This window comes from Ailuropoda melanoleuca, chromosome 10, assembly GCF_002007445.2.
Source record: "Ailuropoda melanoleuca isolate Jingjing chromosome 10, ASM200744v2, whole genome shotgun sequence".
Lineage (NCBI taxonomy): Eukaryota > Metazoa > Chordata > Mammalia > Carnivora > Ursidae > Ailuropoda > Ailuropoda melanoleuca.
The window spans coordinates 65565225-65587449 of record NC_048227.1 but is presented as its reverse complement, the minus strand read 5'-3'; the positions used below and the strand labels follow the sequence as shown (position 1 = coordinate 65587449).

At 38.5% G+C, this 22225-nt stretch overlaps 1 protein-coding gene across 1 annotated transcript in view; it reads right to left on the bottom strand.

Annotated features, from left to right (window-relative positions):
• Positions 1–894: 894 nt before the first annotated feature.
• Positions 895–22225, bottom strand: part of RFX6 (regulatory factor X6) — a 56595-nt gene continuing 35264 nt past the window's right edge. The window contains exons 8-19 of the mRNA XM_002924099.1: positions 19255–19332; positions 19025–19138; positions 17483–17532; positions 14353–14512; positions 13321–13465; positions 11813–11922; positions 10743–10860; positions 8631–8753; positions 7510–7716; positions 5867–6379; positions 4811–5023; positions 895–1070 (exon numbers count right to left, since the gene is read on the bottom strand). Coding sequence (XP_002924145.1) covers positions 895–1070; positions 4811–5023; positions 5867–6379; positions 7510–7716; positions 8631–8753; positions 10743–10860; positions 11813–11922; positions 13321–13465; positions 14353–14512; positions 17483–17532; positions 19025–19138; positions 19255–19332 — 2007 coding nt within the window. The remainder of the gene's footprint in view (positions 1071–4810; positions 5024–5866; positions 6380–7509; positions 7717–8630; positions 8754–10742; positions 10861–11812; positions 11923–13320; positions 13466–14352; positions 14513–17482; positions 17533–19024; positions 19139–19254; positions 19333–22225) is intronic.

The window sequence follows — 22225 nt, the reverse complement described above, 5'->3', positions numbered from 1 at the left end:
CTAAGCCAAGTACTTGATTAAAGACTGCTTCCAAATCTATAGAAGCTTACACAGCCTATCAGCCATGATTCCCTTATATTTATATGCATGGATACGGTATGCAAATATTCTTGAATTATGATGTTTTGGCCAACCAGCTTTAGTCTTTCATTCAATATCCAAAGGAGCTTTCACTGCAAAAACCAAGCATTCTTCACAAACAGTAACAGCTCGGAGAGCAATCAAGCCTTTAAAAATATTTTCATACTTTATTTCTTTCATTTCTTCTTATCTTTCTTAAATAAAGAGGGAAAGCATTTATAATCTCCATTCAGTTACATAGAATTGGAATACTGCTATGTAACAGTAGTCATCACAATAATGCACAGGATTGAAAGTCAAGCAACTCTGGTCTAGGCTGAATTGAATTAAGTCTTGACCCTGTAAACATTTCCATAGGAGGTAGAACATACACATTTGACTTTTGGTCAAATAAGGGGCAGTAAACAATGATTCTGAGACCCTAATAAATTAAAGTTATTTTAAAGGCATTAAATATATTTTTCCTTTTATAGACCAAAGAAGAAACAGCACACAGATTTTCAATAAATTAGGAAGCAAAATATTAAATCTTCATAGTTGAAATGTTTGCATCTTTACAGCTCCACTGGTTCCATCTGATAATGCTTGAAACTATAATTAATAATGAGATCACATTTTAAAGAATTTGGGTGTAAGACAAAGTCTGCATGTGTCTCCACTCATTATGGTATTGTCCATAGTTCTGTACCAGTGACTTGAAAAACAATGTCCTGTCACTGTATATTCCATTTTCTTTGCCCTGATGGCAATCTGAGTGAATAATATTTGAGCAGTAGAGAGCTTGGGTTTCAATCCCTGCCCAATATTGTTAGTTTAAGTGCCTCCGGCTGCTGTTCCCATGAACACAGTATTGATGGGTGGTAAAGAGGACACCATTTCTCTACTATTTGCTCCATGGGAATCCAGGGTCTCTTGAGCTGGATACTGATTGGAAGTTCCATACATACACTGAGATGAGGAGGAAGGAATTGACGTTTGCAAGCTGGATGCTGTAAGGGAAAATATAAACAGCAATTGAATATTGACCAACATTTTTTTCTTCGCAAGTGTCTCTCACGTTAAGACTCTGTATTTATTTTTGCATTTATCACACATATCTATGCTATTTTCCTAGAAATTGTTGTTTCTTTTACACATTTCACAAAGGAAACTCAATTTCAAACTCAAATTCAGACAACCTTATCACCCAAATATATCCCAAATCTACCTCCTCTTCCCATCCACACTTAATCCATTATTCAAACCACCATCTTCTCCACTTTCTTACACCATACACAAAAATAAACTCAAAATGAATGTGAGACAGGAATCCATCAAAATGCCAGAGGAGAACACAGACAGCAATCTCTGTGACCTCAGCCACAGAAACTTTTTGCTAGACACATCTCCAAAGGCAAGGGAAACAAAAGCAAAAATGAACTATTGGGACTTCATCAAGATAAAAAAAACTTTGGCACAGCAAAGGAAACAGTCCACAAAACTAAAAGACAGCCTACAGAATAGGAGATGATATTTGTAAATGTCTTCTCACATAAAGGGCTAGTATCCAAAATCTATAAAGAACTTATCAAACTCAACACCCAAAGAATAAATAATCTAATCAAGAAATGGGCAGAAGACATGAACAGACACTTCTCCAAAGAAGACATACAAATGGCCAACAGACACATGAAAAAGTGCTCAACATCACTCGGCATCAAGGAAGTACAAATCAAAACCACAATGAGATACCACCTCACACCAGTCAGAATGGCTAAAATGAACAACTCAAGAAACAACAGATGTTGGCAAGGATGTGGAGAAGGGGGATCCCTCTTACACTGTTGGTGGGAATGCAAACTGGTACAACCACTCTAGAAAACAGTTTGGAGGTTCTTCAAAAAGTTAAAAATAGTGCTACCCAATGATACAGCAATTGCACTACTAGATATTTATCAAAAGTATACATAGTGATTTGAAGGGGCACCTGCACCCCAATGTTTATAGCAACAATGTTCACAATAGCCAAAATATGGAAAGAGCCCAGATGTCCATTGACAGGTGAATGGATAAAGAAGATGTAAAATTATATATGTATACACACACACACACACACACACACACACACACACACATATATGTATGTATGTGTATATATATTTGGCTATTGTGGGTATTGCTGCTATAAACATTGGGGTGGAGGTGCCCCTTCAAATCACTATATATATTAACTATAGGAAACAAACCGAGGTTTGCTGGAGGGGAGGTGGGTAGGGAGATTGGGTAATTGGGTGATGGGAATTAAGGAGGGCACGTGATGTAATGAACACTGGGTGTTATATGCAACTGATGAATCACTAAAATCTACCTCTGAAACTAAACAATACACTATATGTTAATTAGTTTATTTTAAATTGAAAATTTTTAAAAACAAAAACAAAAAACCACCAACTTCTTCTACCTGGACCAACACAGCAGTCTCCTCACTGGTCTCATGACCCTCGCCTTTGCTGCACCCTTTCATTCTGCAGGGAGCAGCCAGGATGATGTTGTTGACAGTAGATTGTCACTCTCCTCAAATGCTACAATGACTCCCCATTACTCTTAGAATCTAAGCTCCTTGCCCTGGTTCACAACAACTTCTGTGAACTGGTCTCTGCCCGCTGATTTTCTTTAGTCTACTGTCTTCATTCACTATGCTCAAAACACACTGGCTTTCTTTCTGCCCACTGAATTTTCCTTGTTCCCATTTCAGAGATATGCACTTGTCTTTTCTTTTGCCTAGAACTCCACCATCAGATCTTCATGTCATTGCCTCCTCATCACTCAGCTCTCAACTCCAATATCTTTGCCTCAGGATTCCTTTCCCAATTATCTTACCAGAAGCAGTTTCTCCATAACTATTTGTCATTTTACCCTATTTAACTGACTTTAGAGTACCCAACATTATCTTTTTACTGCATTTGTCCATGAACCCATTGCCTTCTCTCTCCTTTCTAGAATGTAAACTTCTTATAGGTAAGAACTCCATTCCAATCACCACTATAACTTCACACCTAGAATGAAGTTTGGCATATAGTCGTAGGTTCCCAAGAATTTGACCAACTGGCTCTCTGACACTACATTTCCTGCATGTATGGTTGGTGACTCCTCATTGCTGTTTTTCTCATTTTTCTAACTACCTGCTATGTCCCTGAAAACCAGGCTATATACCTGAGGAAAGAGACAGTGGGTCCTACCTTCCCTTGCACTACTTACCCACCTACTCTAGTCCCTCTCTTCACTCAGAAGCCCTCTTTGCTCTTTACTGGTAAGTCAGCTCTGACAACGAAAGCTTAAAATCCATCCTACACCCAAGCTATGTTCCAGCAAAGCTTCCACTATCTCTACGAGTAAACAGAACTAATAGTAACAATAGCAACACGGTACATTTTAGTCTCACGGTGAGGAAACTTCCTGAAGTGGAATTTTCTGCTTCATTAGAGTAACCTAGAAGCAATGACCATCTGCAGATAGCATGAGATGAGCTGCTAGGCTCTGCTCAGGGAGCATCTGTGATGGTCACGGGAAGGGAAGAAGTGCTTCCTATTGAGTTATTGGAAAAGCACACTGAGAGGGGAGAGATGGAATTTATCTCATTTTCCCTTATGCTCCAGTTGGGTGTCAATGCTCTTTACTTAGGCTAGCTTGAAATCTAGTCCATTTGACGATTTCAACCATCGCATATAAGCATTAACACTCTGCCTTGATACTCACATGCATCTGTACTTGCCCTGTGATCCCTTGTTAGTAATATGGGAAACTAAATCTATCCATACATTGTTGCCCCTTTTTCTCAACTCCCTGATGTATGGAGTTCCTACTACGTGGCAGACTCTTGGCTGGGTGCTGCTGATGCATCCAGTACGTCGCCCAATTTTCCCAGGGAGAGCAACCTGGTTGCAAGAAGATGTTAGGGGACTTCACGGCAAACACACAGTTTTGCTCATTTGTACTCAAACTGTACGTAGCAGGACAATAAAAACAGCAACATTTTCTACAGAGCTGTCTAATCACATTTTACGTATAATTGAGAAAATGCTAGTAACCTCTATCACAAATCATCACTGTTTTAAACCTGGAGTGGTTTTAGGGTATTGCTGGAGACAATGGGGTGAAAGACAGCTCTTGGCTCTGCCCCTGCGGCCAACAGTGAACAAGAGAGAGAGAGAAAAAGACACCATTCCTGCCCTCGTAAAACTTATAGTCTTTTAGACTGCATCCGACGGGTTCTATTTATTTTTTGCAAACATAAAAGGTGCCGGCTATTCTTTTTGAAAGAATAACAGATTTAGCATTAGGTTGCACAGTGACAAATATCCTGGGAACAAGGGAGACCGTTACTAACACAAAAATAAGACTTCAGATCCAAAGTGATGAATCACCCTGGGAACACGAGTGCCCCGTTCACCTCAACAGTCACCCTCCAAAGTAAAACTACATACCTGAGGTCAGCAGCTTTGTAAAATGTTTTCAAGAACTACTAAAATAGGGGCGCCTGGGTGGCACAGCGGTTGGGCATCTGCCTTCGGCTCAGGGCGTGATCCCGGCATTATGGGATCGAGCCCCACATCAGGCTCCTCTGCTATGAGCCTGCTTCTTCCTCTCCCACTCCCCCTGCTTGTGTTCCCTCTCTCGCTGGCTGTCTCTATCTCAGTCAAATAAATAAATAAAATCTTTAAAAAAAAAAAGAACTACTAAAATAATTTACCTACTACCGGAGTTCGACACGCAACTGAAGGTGATGTGTCTGCGTAAAACGAGCTGGTCTGCTTTCTACTACTGTCATCTAAAATGTTAAGAGGATCGTGGATATCACTGTAGGGAGGCAGTGAGCGAACACTGCTGATGACGGAAACATGTTGATTCACCATCGATCCAAGTCTATGAGACTCTGGGTAGTTTATACTGCTTCCATAGTATCCTATAACAGAAAATGTCAAGAATGTACCATTCACTTACTACAAAGAATATTCCAGGAAGGAATAAAAGGACAAGGTAGTAGGGTAGAGTCCTAAAGATACCATGTTATAAGTATGACATTCACATCTCCGTTTACTAGAGAGCTGGATTTGTGCTTGTATATGGATATGGTTCACTATGCTGGTTTTTTGTTTTTAAAACTATAAAGGAGTTATCCTACTGTTAAGTTTCAGATATAAGACTACAACTCTCTCATATTTTCCTCATCTAAATTAACAAGATCTTCCTATAAAGAAAAAAAGTACTGCTAACCTCTCACAAAGACTACACTACTCAAATACCAATTTTATCTATAGATTTATGTTTCTGGAAGAAGGACTGACCTACACTTAGGACAGAGAACACAGAGCCTGTTTTGGTGGCTGAAGAAGTCCACAGATCTTTCCAACTCCCTAAACTTTAAGTGCTTTATCAGACTAATAGGGGTACTGTTTGGGTCCTAACCTGTAAGATCTGCTAGTTCTCCAGAAGAAACATTATTCACTAGAAATATTTTCAAAGGACGAAACATTCTTCTTTGGGGCTTACTAAGGGAGGTCTCAAACACAGTTCGACATAATATTTTTTCATCATTTGTGGAATTTAGAAGGGCAACTTTAAAGAACCACGAGTATTAGGGACATGTTTGTATATGGAAGAAATGAGCTCCAAGTGTCTAAGATTCCATGAGCTTTAGAAACTTTACGTGGGATGACATGCCGCTCAGCAGAGGTGGAGCTCAATGTCTGACACTGCCTTATTGCCATCTCAAAAACCAGGAAAAATTCTTTAAAATTTTCAATACCATTAGGTGAACTAGGAGGCAATGTTGCTCCTTGACAGCTGGCAGCCCCTGTGCTGCTCAGGAAATTGAAGCTTCCTGTATTTAAAAACTGCATACTGTGTGAATCCTGGCTGTGTGAGGATGGTCCGTAGCTGGAAGGTGGTCGAGAATTATATGGAGACCCAGCACAGCTGCCACTGAAGAAGTCTCTAGAGAGCTGCTGTTCACTCCAGGCCATGCATCGACCATGCTCAGGGCGATGAGGATAGAGTCCCGATGGGGGGTGAGGCTGTGCCCTAAACACAGTCTGATAGTTAGAGTTGGTCCCATAAAAGTCTTGGTTGGTTTGAGGATGGGTAGGATAAATGGACTCTGGGAATGTTGAGCAGTGTGAGGGGGCTGACAGGACAGGGCCCACGCTTGGAGGTCTCCCCGCCATTGGCCCCTGGTTAATGACACTTCCTCGGCTTGCCATGGCTGGAGAAATGGGTGGTGTCATCAGATGACCAGTACTCTGGGAAAGCTCCATTTGACCTGGAAAAAGATTCACAGAGCATTCACCAGCGGCATGTTAAAATAAATGGGCACACATCTTTAAAAATTATTTAAAAGATGTGTTAATATACTTTTTTTCTGATTTGGTTCCTTCCCACTCTCTGAAAATAACAGAACTTGGGAACACTAAAACCCTGGGTTTAAAAGATACCATCACAATAAATAAATAAATACATACATACATACATGCATACATAACACCATTGCGATACATGTATATTTCACAACAGTGAAGACTTCTGGTGCTCGTAACTGTGGAAAATAGTCTGGGATGGCTTCATGCTTCCATGGGTATAAAGACAGAGCTCAAGCTTGGGGGGGTCAAGGGATCCACTCTTCACATTTCCCCATAATTAAAAACCAAGCTGAATGCTAAATGCTTTGAGTTTTAGGGTAAAAGGAAAAGGCAATATATGTCACGGCTTCAAAGCAGCTGATTCAAAACATCATGCAAACACCACTGATGAACAATGAGTTATGAATGCCATCAACTCCCTGGGTGTCTGATTTTCCATGGGTGGAATTGGGCCCCTGAACTAAAAGTCCCTTCCAGGTTTAAAATTCTGTGTGTCCAATGAAGTTTATCTATGAATTTCAGGAAAGACAGAAGACAAGCAGCAGACTCAAAATATTATCTAGTAATGAGTTCAAGCCACTAAACCATTCAGATTGACACAAATGAGTCTCTAGACCAAAGAGGAGATTATTGTAATGGTTAGCTTAAAATGACCAAATCTACTTTTTAATGGAGGAGAAATAAAGGCTCCTCAAAAGCCAAAAATAAATAAGAAGCCCATATTTTGACTCTCAAAGCATCTTCAACATTTTATATATACCAAATCTAATTTCTTCTTCCACTAAATGAAAATAACTACTTGCATTACCAATATAACTAAGAGAGCATGCCAGAGTGGTACGGATGTTAATAATGGTATGGATAAAAGTGTGAATGACAAATGTTGAAAATCACAAAAATATAAAGGTTTAATAAAAGTTCATTGAGACAAGCCTTTCTTATCCTTGGAATGGCTGGATGTTACCAGGTTTGAAGGAAACAAAGGAATAGGCTCCTGAGAGATGGAGTAAGGCCTGAGTGTTTCACCGCATACCTGTGAGCGGCATGGTGTCTGTATTCCCAGCAGGGAACGGGTGCAGAGCAGAGGGGAAGCCTCCAGGATGACTGGATGACAGAGGAAGATAGGCTGTTTCCACATGGCTTTCATTCTTCACAGTGTCGCTGGAAGCAGTGCTCCCTTTATTACGGTTGGCCAGGAAGCAGGAACTTGGAGAGGCAGTGAAGGCAGCTTTACTTGCATCTGGAAAGATTTTTCTTTTTTTACTGGGAAGGCTAACATCATTTCTATATTCCCAATAAATAAGCCCAAGAAAAGGAAACTGAAAATGTTTTAGGGTTGTGTCGTAAACCTGGAAACTCCAGAGAAATCTCATCCATGGGAAACAAGGCTGGCAGATCTTCGGTCGTGGCAGTGGTGCTGGGGTTTTGTGGTCATTGTTACCTGTACATTTGTGAGTGTGAGGTGTGTTCTGAGGGGGCACCAAGGAATCCACTCTGGAGTGGACAGTCTTCAAAATGCAAGTCATCACATCCCAAATAGACATGTTCTCTTCCTTCTCCAAATTCCTATAGAACTTATTTCTGGGATGTCTGGGAGGCTCAGTGAGTTAAGCATCTGCCTTCGGCCTAGGTCATGATCCCAGGGTCCTGGGATCAAGTCCCGCATCAGGTTCCTTGCTCAGCGGGGAGCCTGCTTCTCCCTCTCCTGCTCTGCCTGCCGCTTCCCCTGCTTGTGCTTGCTCTCTCTCTCTCTCTCTCAATCTTACAACTAAATAAATAAATAAATAAATAAGTAAATATCTTTAAAAAAAAAAAGAACTTATTTCTACACCATGTATAAGGTGGTGTTCCACAGGTGTTGTCTTGAATTATGGTTATTTTTTTATTACAATCAGCTCTCCTCCTTCATTTAAATTCTCACAAGAATATCAATTTTATATCTTTCAGAGCTTCCAGTAAAGTCCCTTGACTACACTATGTGTAAATTGTGGAAAGAAAAATAGTGCTCCAACAGTGCTAATACCTTGTGTTAGTTATGACATGCATGGAAAAAACATCAGAGGCTGTTACAGACCCACTCGACATGTACTTATAAACTCTTGAATTTAGGTTTAAAGAAAGAAATATGCAAACAAGATATACATTTTAAATTACCTGAATTCTTCATATACTTGTCCAATAAATTCTGTAACTCCTGCTCTTTGTCATTATTGAACTGGGTCTCCATGGCGAGGAGAATGTATTCATCAAGAAGCATTCGGATCAAATGGAAAGAACCTTGTTTGTGGATGGGAACGGGGAGAGGGCAATGTCAGATGAAAGGAGGGAGAGAAGGAGAAGCAGAGAGAGAGAGAAGTCGAGTTATCTTTGTGACCATCTCACAACACTTTACAAGGAGCAACTGAAATCAACAAATACTTGTTGGACTTTAAATGACCTGCTAAGACCAACATGCTTAACTTGAGTCTCTAATCTTTCTGTGTACCGCCTGCCCAGCTTACTGTGTGTACTGTCCTGCCAGCTCTTTGGCCACTAATTACATCAAAGGAAAATACGGATGAAAGTGAGACATGCTTTATGCTTTAAGAGGGCACACACTGGAGTGTGATAAGCTTTAACCTGGGGAGAATGAGCTCCACTCTGCTCTATTTCTGTTTACTTTGTACTAAATAATTAGACAATAGCCACCATGGTCTGAGAAAAGTATCAAGTAAGATGTCTTTCTAGCCTGAAACAAAGTTCTCTTTGGTTTGGACAAAAGCTCAAGAGTCATTTTCATTTGGAAGTTGTCCTGGAAAACCTTAAACTTTTTTGAACTATACCACAGACTTCCCAACAAAAGTCTGGTTTTCGCATAAAGTCAGGCTTCAATGTTGTATATTTTAAGAAACCTTACATATAAGCAAGAGATTTCAAATGATAGGTTCAAGACATTTTGTTCGATCCTTCAATGCAAGTTCACTGATTTTATCTAATATCGCTGAGAACTAAATAAAAACAACCTAGTTAACTATAACCTATTTATAATGTGAAGATTTCTCGAAAAGCAACTACTAAATGCAGAAGTACTGTTCACAAGTTCACATTATGGCTGCAAAACTGAGAATCCCGGAAATTTTAGGAAGACGAAGGTATTCAATTTTTGAAAGCGCTAACTTGACTCAATTTGTTTCACAAGTCAAATCGATCAGGAAAGATGTTTCAGAAACATATGAGAGTATGTCTTCTCAGCTGCTCTTTGATTCTTGGAGTGCAGCTATGTGGTTCCTGGAAAAGATGCAAAAATTTGCCATACTGCAATGAGTAGTGCCTTTGGATAGTAACGTACTAATTATTGTTTACTTGTTTGTTTAACAGAAAAAAAATTATCCAAGTACTGATGGAATGTAACGATAATAGCTGCCATTCATTAGTGTTCACCAGGTACTAGTGCTTTCGTAAATATCATCTCCCTAAAGTGCCTACACAGCCCAGTAACAGGAATATTCATCCTCTTTTTTTTTTTAGTGCTTCAAGTTTTTATTTAAATTCTAGTTAGTTAACATATAGTGTAATATTGGTTCCAGAGTAGAATTTAGTGATTCATCAGTTACATATAACACCCAGTGCTGAACACAACTAGTGCCCTCCTTAACGCCCATCCCCCATTCAGCACCCCCCTCCCCCGCCGCCAGCAACCCTCAGTTGCTGTATAGTGAAGAATACTCTATATTTAAGAGTCTCTTATGGTTTGCTTCCCCTGTCTCTCTTTTTTCCTTCCTTCCCCTATGTTCACCTTTCTTGGTTCTTAAATTTCACAAAGGAGTGAAATCATACTGGAGTCATTTCTCTGACTGACATTTCGCTTAGCATCATACACTCTAGCTCCATCCACGTCGTTGCAGATGGCAAAATTTCATTCTCTTTTTGACTGAATAATATTCCATTGTATATACACCACAGCTTCTCTATCCATGCATCAGTAGGTAGACATTTGGGCTCTTTCTATGGTTTGGCTCTTGCTGATTGTGCTGCTATATAAACATTCATCCCCTTTACAGTAAGCAGAGAGGCTTGGGTTAAAACCAAGCCTGAGAGAAGCAGCGTTAGGATTTAAGTGCATGTGGTCTGACCCCAAAAGCCAGGCTCATAACTACCATTCTCTACTGACTTGATAGTCAGATTTGAGAAGTGACAGCGCCCCATGTTTAGAAACTGACAGGAACTGTGACTGGAGAGTGAATGGTGTCTTCAGGGAGGAAGAGCTTTATAAAGCACATGAGATACCAAAACTGGATGCGTTGTTCAAGGTGAGGTTATGCATTACTCGGGCACCGAAAAAGCTCCACTTAAGCAGAAAGTCTTGAGCCCTCTTCTTTAATGATCTTCCATTTTGTTTGCTGGTCTACAAGTAAAGGAACAAAAGGAAACTATAAAATCTGTCATCTCCTTACTCGATGCATCCTACATAAAATCAAGAAGTTGATAAGCTGTCTGACAAATGGACAGATGGCATGACATGCAATTTATTTTATCGGATATAATGATCTGTCCAGGGATTTTAATGTTCATCTGTCTTTGTTGTCATTTTTAAGGTTTAATAGATCTTTATTCCGTATGGCTTTGTTACCTAACAGAATTGGACAACAAAATAAAATAATTCACAAAATATTTTATCTCATTTTTCTTTGACAGAACTTTAAAAAGAACAGAAGGTGAAGTGTCAAAGAAGGGTTATATATTTCTGTGAATGATTAACTCTGACTTCTCTGGTCCTGAATGATAATCTGTTTTCCTTCCAGGAGGAAAAAAAAAGTCCCTACGCTACAACTGGTTTCCTTGATATGGAATGGCTAACACCAACTAGTGATGGATCTATTTGCTCTTATTGCCTTGTTTCATGATGGATGACTTGCACGGTAACAGAAAGAGTTGAAAACAGAAAACAGAAAATACTGCGCTCCCAGAATTAAAAAATGGAAATACTTAAAACCACATTTTTTGTCAGCATTTATGAAAATTTACTTTTTAGAAAAGGGCCAAATTTTTCCAGTTTTTTTTTTCTTTCACACTATTGATGTTACTCCTCTGTAACATTATGGACTGACAGGGAAGGCACAGTGTCTTGTAGTCCTTTCTCAAGAAATGATAAATAGAACTGAATCTATGCCCAACACTCTCGAATCTGACCTATTCCTAATTTTGATATTTGGGCCACCTTATTGGCAGGTCTTCAAAAGCTTTTCAAAGCATTTTTACACACAATCACCCCTCCCCCACCATTCAAGAAATTACAGCCAGGTTAGCATTTACTATTAATAAAAGTTCAATTTTGTGAATCTGTCATTGAAAAATACCTTAATAACTCTCTGCTCCACCACGGTATCCAACCATTCAATAAAAGCCTCCACAGTGGCATTCTTCTTAAGAAGATCTTTCAGTTCCTGGAACACTGTGATAGAGTCATCTACCATATTTTAAAAAAAATACAGTATAACTCAATTTTGAACCCAAGAGAAAACCTAAAACTAGAAATCATTAAGAATTTTATAGCATAAAAGGGAAAGATAATTAACAATTAAATATGTTAAAGGAATTATTTCATCTCCTGAGAATAAGTAACAAAAAAAAAATCCTTAGCTTTTTACTCTTCAAAATTTTAATAATAATTGTATGTATCTTGGTACATATTGAAATATAAGCTTATGTATTATATAAGTATGTATATACTGGGGAAGAGTAAGTTGTCATTTGTAGTTGATTATTCATTCTGAATTCAAAGCTTTCATTAATTGCAACAGATTCATTGAAAATGGATGAATGAACTAAGCTAAACTCGTTGATTTCCTGCTTTCTGACCTATCCTTTAGCAAAAATTAAATTCTGCACTGCGAAATTGAGCCACTTACATGAATAATCTTTAATCTTATAAAAGTTAAAGGGGCCATTTAGGGCTATCATTTATTAAAGAGTTTGAAGCTTACTGAGTCCAAAAGTCCCAAAAATTTTTGCTAGGAAACAAACAGAAAACAAGGCTGGTGTTGGACCACCCCAGAGAACAGCCCATCATTTGTGCAACAGCCTATCGGAGGCTACACTTGTCTTTTCAGAGAGAGAGGGTGGGGGAAGAGTGGATTGCTATCCCCTGAAAACAGAGCCTGGTTGTCTAGTCATGCATATTGCCTTGGTAAGTTCTGTCAGATTGTCCGAACCTGGGCAGGGAATTAATGCTTTGAAAAACAGTATTGTGTTGAGATATCACTTTGATATATATCATATACCATATGAGGCTAAGAGTGTAAAACACGGGAAAATGTGTATCCATGTAATATAAAACTGGAAGTAAACTGGGGTGCCTGGGTGGTTCAGTCGGTTAAGCGACTGCCTTCGGTTCAGGTCATGATCTCAGGATCCTGGGATTGAGTCACGCATCAGGCTCCCTGCTCAGTGGGGAGCCTGCTTCTTCCTCTGTCTCCCGTTCTCCCTGCGTGTGCTCACTTGCTCTCTCTCTGACAAATAAATAAAATCTTAAAAAAAATTAAAACAAAAAAACTGGAAGAAAATTCACAACACTCAAAAACATTTCCATTATTTCCAGGTTATTTCTAGGCAATGAGATTATGAATGGCTTTTTTTTCCTCTTAATATTTTCTATATTTTCCAGACTTTCCACAATCTGTAGCTATAATTGTTTTTAAGTAGAGGATGATTTTAATTTAAAAAGTTTCTATAAACTAAGGTTTCTCAAACAGATATTTTGTGGTCCAAGGGGACTCCCACCCCTACCCCTCAAAGAGTTATCCAGCCCAAAATGGCAACGGTACCAAGGTTGGGAGACCCAGCTCTAAACAGAGAGAGGACTTACGTTCAGTGTAGATATCAGATTCGGTATCTGTGCTTCCAGAAATGGTAAGAAGGGCCTGTGATCCAATACTATTCAAGTCAACCTTTTCAATATCAGATACCATAGAATTCACAACGTGCTGGTCAAAGAGAGCTGGTCTGGCAATCTGCATGAAGAAAGTAAAAAGACACTACACCATATTATTGACGGTCTATCTAAAGGAAAGTTTTGGCTACTAGAGAAATAGTTCCTTGAGGGAAGAGCATCACAAATATTTTCTTATTTTAAAACTAAAAGCAATAGCTGATACTCCTGTCATCTCTGTTAAAGCTTTGAAAACTATTTTTGAAATTAGAAAATGAATTTTTTATCCATGGTCAGACAATAAGGATTTCACAATGTTACATTTCTTATCTGGAACTATCTCAACCAAGTCTTTTAAAATTTAGGGGACTAGAAACTTTCAGAAAGCAAACAATCATTTGGGAGGAGGGGAAATATATTTTAACAACATACAAACAGTCATTTAAGAATTAGGTTTTTTTCTCCCTATTTAAGAGAGCCAAATTAGTAGGTAGTTTAACCTGTGTTATTTGTAGATTTCACAACATCAAATATCACCTGGGCGCAGTCCCCACAACCTTAATTTTTATTAGCTGGATTCATGTAGCAAATAACAGTTTTGCATTTTACATTGCATTCAGAAGTTTTGTGGTTTTTTAACTTTTTATTCTGAAATAATACAAAATTTACAAAAAAGCTGCGAAGAGAGTGCAGAATATTTCCATATACTCCCTATTCGGCTTTTCCTAATATTATCATCTTACCTAGCCATTCTTTATTGCCAAAATCAGGAAATTAACATTGCTATAACACTGGTAGTAATTCAAATTTCCATCAATTTTTCCACTAATGTCCTTTTTCGTTCTAGCATTCACTCTGGGGTCTCATATTGCATTTAATTTTTGCCTACTTGGTTTCCAGTCTCTGAAAATTTCTTACTCTGCTACCAGATAATTCATTTTTTATTTGGTGACTCAAAGACCAACGTACCTGAGCAAGGTGTAAGAAAGATGTTTGTCGTTTCAGGGAAGATACAAATCTTCGCACAATGGGTATCTTCTTATCGGTTAAAGCTTCTGGCAAGTTTTCCAAGGATGAAACAACCCACTGTTCCCAATTTTTAGCAAAATTCCTTATATCTGCTAATAAGCTACACACACATACAAAAAAAAAAACCCTATGTATTAAATGTTAAATTGTTCAAAATGCATTACATAAATGTAATTTAATGGAGGTATACTGTTATTCTATGATTCCAAGAACATGACTTTGAAGTCAGATAGATTCAGCCTAGATCTGCCATTTATCTCCTTGGTCAAAATAATCTCCTCAAGGTCTGGCTTCATCTACTGAAAAGGAATAAGATTAGTATCTATGTCACAGGATTATGATGAGGACTACATAATTCATGGAAATTTCTCTGTCAAACCTGGTATGCAGAGGGTAATCAATAAATAATACCTTATTATTAACATTAGCTCATGGTTCATTTTCTATAAAATATTTCTGGGGAAACGTACGTATGCACTTGATTTCGCATATCTTGGCTTCTTGAGAGACATCACAGAGGGTTCATAGTGTCATTTCAGGTATTTACTATTATTTGGAGTAACCTATTCTTATAGTCCAAATATAACTTTATCAAAAATGTACTATAGAACCCTATTTAGAAAATTGCAAATGTTGGTTGTGCATATACACAAACATTTATGTATAAACACAAAAATTTAAAAATCAGTCAACAATCTACACACTATATCTCAACAAAATAGATCTAAATTTACATTTGGGATGGCGCCCACGCTGGTGAGCAGTAACATAATACAGGAAAAAGAACAGAAGTGGAGTTCAATAGCCCTCAATTACAATCCTGGCTCTGCTTCTTACTAATTAACTGACTCTGGGCAAATAAATTAATTCCTTCTGCTTCCATGTTCCTTGATTGTGAATGTGGGGTCATAATAGCTACTGGGGGATAATCTGACAGGTTGTGTTTTTAAAAAATCCGATTGTCCAATGATAAGGAATTGGTTAAATAAAGTATAGTATTTTTCAGGTGCTGGAAATCAATGCAAACATTTAAAAGATAATGTTGATCTGTATTTGTTGATATGAAAGATTTTCACAGTATACCGCGCTAGTGTGTATATTATGGTTCCGGGGTTTGCTTTTTTAATGTGTATATTTACAGATATTCTTAGAAAAAAGTCTATAGGGGCACCTGGGTAGTGCAGTCGTTAAGCATCTGCCTTCGGCTCAGGGCGTGATCCCGGCGTTCTGGGATCAAGCCCCACATCAGGCTCCTCCGCTGGGAGCCTGCTTCTTCCTCTCCCACTCCCCTGCTGTGTTCCCTCTCTTGCTGGCTATCTCTCTGTCACATAAATAAATAAAATCTTAAAAAAAAAAGTCTATGAAATACTAACCTAACACATTAGGAATGTGGAGAGATTAATAGGGTTTTTTAAAATGCATTTATGCATGTTTTTAATTTTCTACAAAGAACCAGTTGCATTCTCAAGAGATAAATACATAAAAAGTCACTTTCAGGCTGGTTGTAGGAATTAAGTGAAGTAATTTATGGAGTCTCAAAGCCCATGCTGTGTTTAATAAAGGCCAGCTATTATTACATCAGTTACATGGCTGGATGTCTGCCATTAAGTAAGTGCAGCCATTCTGCTGTGACACAGAAGTATTTAGGGTTTTTTAAAGATTTTATTTATTTGTTTGATAGAGAGAGAGAGCAGGAGCAGGACGGAGAGAGAGGCGGATTCCCCACTGAGCAGGATGGGAAGCCCACCATGGGGCTCGATCCAGGACCCTGAGATCATGACCTCACCCCAAGGAAGACACTGAGCCAACTGAGCCACCCAAGCATCCCCTGTGACACAGAGATGTTAAGAGGACTTAATTCAGAGCTCAGATTAGATGTTTAAAGATTACATATTGATAATTAAAAGAAACTATTGATTAGGACAGTACTAACTATTATATAAATAAATAAAACAATCTAGAGGGAAAAGTAAATTAAAAAATTTGTTTTATCGGGGCGCTGGGTGGCACAGCGGTTAAGCGTCTGCCTTCGGCTCAGGGCGTGATCCCGGCGTTATGGGATCGAGCCCCACATCAGGCTCCTCCGCTATGAGCCTGCTTCTTCCGCTCCCACTCTTCCTGCTTGTGTTCCCTCTCTCGCTGGCTGTCTCTATCTCTGTCAAATAAATAAATAAAAATCTTTAAAAAAAATTTGTTTTATCGATCATCATGCATTTATTGAGCCTCAACTATGTTATCTAACAGGTATTTGTGCCCCAAAATACTAAAATAAATTTCACTTTTTCATTAACTTTGTTTACAAAGAAAAATCTGGCTTTTTATTTTCCAGTTTTTATTATTTTATTATTCACACATCAGAAAGATTTTATGAAAAATCTTCAGGTATCGTTTCATTTTGAGATTTTTTTTATTGAAGTATAACTGACAACATTAGTTTCATGTGTTAAACATAGAGATTTGACATTTGTGTACATTGTGAACTGATCACCACAGTAGTCTAGTTACCATCTGTCTTCAGTTGCCAGAGCGGATGGGGGTCACCAGGGGTGGGGGCAAAATGGGTGAAAGGGATCAAAAGGCACAAAATTCCTTAGACCGAGACAGGGAATACAGTCTATTTGAGATCTTATTCCTTCTTTAAAAGAAGGTGGTAATTCCGTTACGCTGCCTTCTGCTTTTGCAATTAAGACCAAAGTTAATAATAAAGATAAAATAGTTCTTCTTTAATTTTTATCGCTGTGGTTATTTTCCATCAATTATCCCCATTTATATTCCTTTAGCCAGCTTTCATTGAAGAACTTTCTCAGTATTTCAAGGTCAATGACACCTAAATCATTATTTTTCACCTGGGCATCTCATATTAAAAGGATTTCAGGATGGTTCCAACAATTTTCTCCATTGAGGTTTGAATATAAGGATTGAGGCACATCTTCTAGCTATTACAAAGGGACGGGAGCAGGCAAATAATCTGGATAAACAAATGAGTTTCTATTTAATGTTTTCCTTTAATATAATGGATAAGATTAAACCCTACACTAAGAAATCATCACATTATATTGATTGAACCTACCTTTCAGGCATTTCTTGCATTGTTGCAGGAATGAGTACATCCGTAAGAACCTTAATCACAGCAAAAGAGAGTTAACAGAAACCCTTACTTAGTATTTTTGTAAAAAGACACATATTTGTCAATTACTTTTTATTCCTAGCTTTATAGAGAATAATGTGTTAATTCATTTCTGGAAGTTATATTTTTATCTTTAAAATGAATGTATGTGTGAGGTGTGTGTGTGTATGTATGAAAGGCGGGAGTGGGATCTAGGAACATTCCAATACTAGGTTAAGCAAATAACACTAATATACTGGGTCCAGAGAGTTCATTATCAGAATAGAGAGAATCCTGAAAGAAAGGGCTATACTGAGCCTGAAACATGGATGAGATGGGTAGGACCCAAATGAGAACTAGGAGGGAGAAGAAATTAGATAGTACTGACTGATCCCAGCACAGGAAAAACTACACTACATAAAGGAAGTGGGGACCAAATAAGATATGAGCAACGCAGATCCACGGGGCTGGCTGATAAACTGAGTGGTCCAGCCTGACAAAGAGGACCAAGAGGTCTAGAGGAGAAAATATTTCAAAATGCGGGTATACACAAAGGCCTGTGTATCTTACCACATGTATTCCATGTGTATGAGACAGTAATGTATATGCCCAGTATGTTAGTTACCAATGAATTGACCTTGGTAATCATGTGCTGTTTTATAGACTAAAAGATGACCACTCTTTAGAGATGGAATGAAGATCTTGCAGAAACTCATTCTACTGTTCCTCCCTGGGTCCCCTTTGAGGAGGAAAACTTAGTTCATTTAAAGGTACTTAAACTCAGGACTTCTGTTGGACTAAAAAAAAAAAAAAAACCCAGACCATTTGTAAAGAAAAAAATAAAGACTATGCTTTAAGGATATTTCTTGGAGGTACTGAATGGCAGTCCAAATAGCTTTACCCAGATTGCAATGCAGTTTTCTCCCTCAGCTTGGACCTCACTGTTGCTCTAACTAGGGAACAGACTGCCAGGGAATTAGTGTCTCCCTCTTCCCAGATAAATGTTTGGCTAGAATGCCAACCAGCTCATCCTTGTTCATGATGTCTTCATGATCCTTCTGTAGACACTTGTGGACTCTTATTTGGTTTGAGAACAGAAATCAACATTAATACATTAAAGCTAGAGATTTCCAGTATTTTTAATTTGTTAATCTCATAAGAGTGTTTCATTCTGCTTTCCCCCCAGAACACCGATAGTGAAAACATCATTATGTTACTCACTCTGAAAACACCTTAAACAGTTAATAAAAATTAACTAAATTTTCATGTATTATTAGCGAGTATGGGACATTTAGAATCATTCTTAACTGTAAACAAAAATTTTGTTTTCATGTAAATGTATATTAAAATACACACCTATTAAATATTGCTTTCTCATCAGAAAAAAATAACATTGTATCTCCAGCCAGAAATAACAAATTTATTGAAAATATAATGGAAAGATGTAGACAGAAAGCTCATTGAAACAATACATGGTTAACGTTTAAGACACCCCAAAGAGCTCACCTTATAAAGAATTGAGTCACAAACACAGAATATGTCAATGATAACGGGGTTTTCAAGCAGGGGAAGAAGATGATCCGGCATTCCTTGCCAAAAGTGTAATAAGAAATGCTGAATCTAGTTATAAAGCAAAAAGTATATATGTTAAGATTCTTCCTTAACGTGAACTTCTAAAGAACAGGATGAGAAAGTACACATGATATGATCAGCAAAGCGTTCTGGGTCACCCTTACCTCTTCGAAGTTTCCATTAATTGCATTGTCCAGGATGCACTGGCAGTGAGTTTTATACATCATTATGAGGGTATCAACCTATTTCAAGGAAGAAAACACTTAACCAAAGAGTCTTTCAGCCCTGCCTTCATTTGTCTATGCATTCATTTGTTCATTCATTTACTCAGCATGCATTTTTTAAGTTCCTGTGATGTACCAGGCATTGTGCTCAGTGTCGAGGAATCAAACCCAAAGGCACAGTTCTTATTTCCAGGACTTTACTGCCTTGTGAAGGGAGAAAGGCAAGCAAATAGACAATTACAATATAGCGCCAAATGAACAATGAAAAAGGTGACTGTGCAGGGAGCTGTGGGCCAAAGCAACGTTGTGTTTGTCTACCTAATAAGCAAATGACCTTTGAATGCAGAAATAAACATAAAATGGGAAAACATATCACCTCTTCACAGCTGTAGTAAGTGGGTGCTTGGGCAGTGTGGTACAGCAGCTTCCAGTGTGGGGTCTGGAGTCGGCTAAAGTCGAGTGCCCAGTTCCCCTCCACTACTGCACAGAATGCTCGGTCTCCGACCCTAAGCTTTCTCTCCTTAAGTAGGGTAGGAATAGTATATTAACCGATTAAATAAGATATGATGCACCCAGAGCAGTGCCTGGCTCACAGTAAGATCTTACTAAATATTACCTGAAATTAGGAATATCAAATGACTTGAAAATTTACCCAAAAAAGATTTGAATGGTGAGTGTCTATTATGAAGAGTCTCTGTTTCCATGTTACCACAGACATTTGGAGAGCATAGCTAAAAAGTTGTAAACATATTCTAAAATTTGCAATGGATTAGAACTAAATAGTATTTTAACAAACTAATAATATTCAAATTCAAATCTCTTTATAAGCTAGAAATAGGGCTACCTGTTGCTGGTTGTGTAGTCCAAGTGAATGAGAAACTGGCTTAGAGGTTTGCCCATGGACTACCTGGATTTGAATACAGCTTTGATCTGCCATTTACTAGCTCTATGATGTCAGGCAAGCCACGTAACATTTGTGTGTTTTAAATTCCTCATCTGGGAAACAGAGATGATAATAACAGTACATTTCTAATAGGGCTGTTATGAGGACTAAACAAATTAACACAAGCAAAGTAGTTGGAATAATCCATCATACATGTTGAGAGATTGACCACTGGAGCTATTCTTATCCCAAGAGTATCTAGGGTGGTGATGGTAACGGGGGTGTCCTACTCTAACCCTCTGCTCTCTAGCCTTTATCCTTACAGCCTGGTGACAGCACACATCTTTGTGGTTTAGCTCAAGGCTGTATCATGGTGACATGCAAATTACTGATCTCCCTGCAATGAGGTATGCTGACCACGGGACACCTCTAGTGGAATATGTCACCATTGATGCAACTGAGACATGCTCTATACTTTAGGAAATGATATTAGATTTTTAGATAGGCTGCCAAGGCATATTTTTAAAAGTAAGGATAAGGACAGTATGAAAGATAGAAAGGAATTCATAACTGCTGTCAAAAATTAACCCTTTGATCCCTAAAACCCGAAATACAAGTAAGCTTTTATCCTCACAAGTATCTCCATTTATGTGTGTCAAAATTTATATTCTTTTATACACAAGTCGGCAAAAGTTTTTAATCTTACTATGGTACTACATTTGCTTATTTAATATTTACACAATCTTAGGACAATAAATTTTTACTGTAGCATACTCTTATTTCTAAACATAATTTTGCGCAATTTTCTGAGAATAGACACCACATTTATAGAGGGCAGGAGGAGAGGCAAGGTTTATCTCAAGAAAAGTTAGTGAGTATGGCAACTGCCTTGAGTGACAGCATGATGAGGCAGAAAGTGGCCCCTCAGCTTCGGCCAACCCCCACCTCACTGGGATCAGCTTCTCACTGGGAGGTCCCATCGTTTCTGCTTCAAGAAAGCAGGTGCATAAAGTGCTTAGCTTCAGCCCCACCCCTCTTGCTAGAAACTGACAAGTTATCTGGGGAACTTGGCTATTGGCTAAAAAAGTGAAAAGCAGGGTCCAGCTGTCTTCAAGGGGCAAAGAGGAGTGTTAGTCCCTGGTGCTCATGAGAGGACCACTGGGAATGAACTTAGAAACCAGGGTTATTTAAGCATCCTAATACCTGAGTGAGAAATGATCTACAGACCAGTTTTTCAAGTTGACAGGTAAGGAATTCCTTGGAGATCAGCAAAGAAACTGAAATAAACTATTGGAACATGTCTTCACTTTTCTTTTTTTCTTTGTTGCTCTCCCCATCCCCCTCTCTCCTACTGGCATATTTACTCAGCAAATATCTTCATGATATGTTTGCATGTAAGCAGTTCTCTCCACAAAGGGGACCCAACAATACCCTCCCCAAAGAACCACGTTCCCTGGAGCGTCACTGATTTCCACAGGTTTCCCCACAGGCTGCCGCATGTTAGCATGCACTGGAGATGTCTCAAATCTGAAGTCATAATATCACATAATATCTATAAGGTAAAAAAAAATGGGATAATCTTGAGAAAAGTGATGGGAGAAGAGAATAGTAGAAAGTGGACATACTTCAGGAGACTTGCTTGGAATCAGCATCTGAGAATTATCTTCAATATTTTGCCTATTCTTAACAGGAAGAGTCGGTCATCAGAATGGACCCTGGAAGTTACTGTGCATCTCTACTTATCAGTCAATAGATCTTTTTATCAATGTGTTATTTTATTATCGGTTTCCACAGAAAGCCCACGACTAAAGTAACCAGTTGGGCCTTAGTTACTTATATTCTTCTTGAGGTGCTGTCTTTGCACCTCAAGAACACGCACTGACTTAACATATATTAAAGATATTTTCCTTAAGGGGCACCTGGGAGGCGCAGTCAGTTAAATGACCAACTCTTGGTTTCCTCTCAGGTCATGATCTTAGGGTTGTGAGATCGCCGGGACTGGCCCCACCCCTCCCACCCCTCCCACCC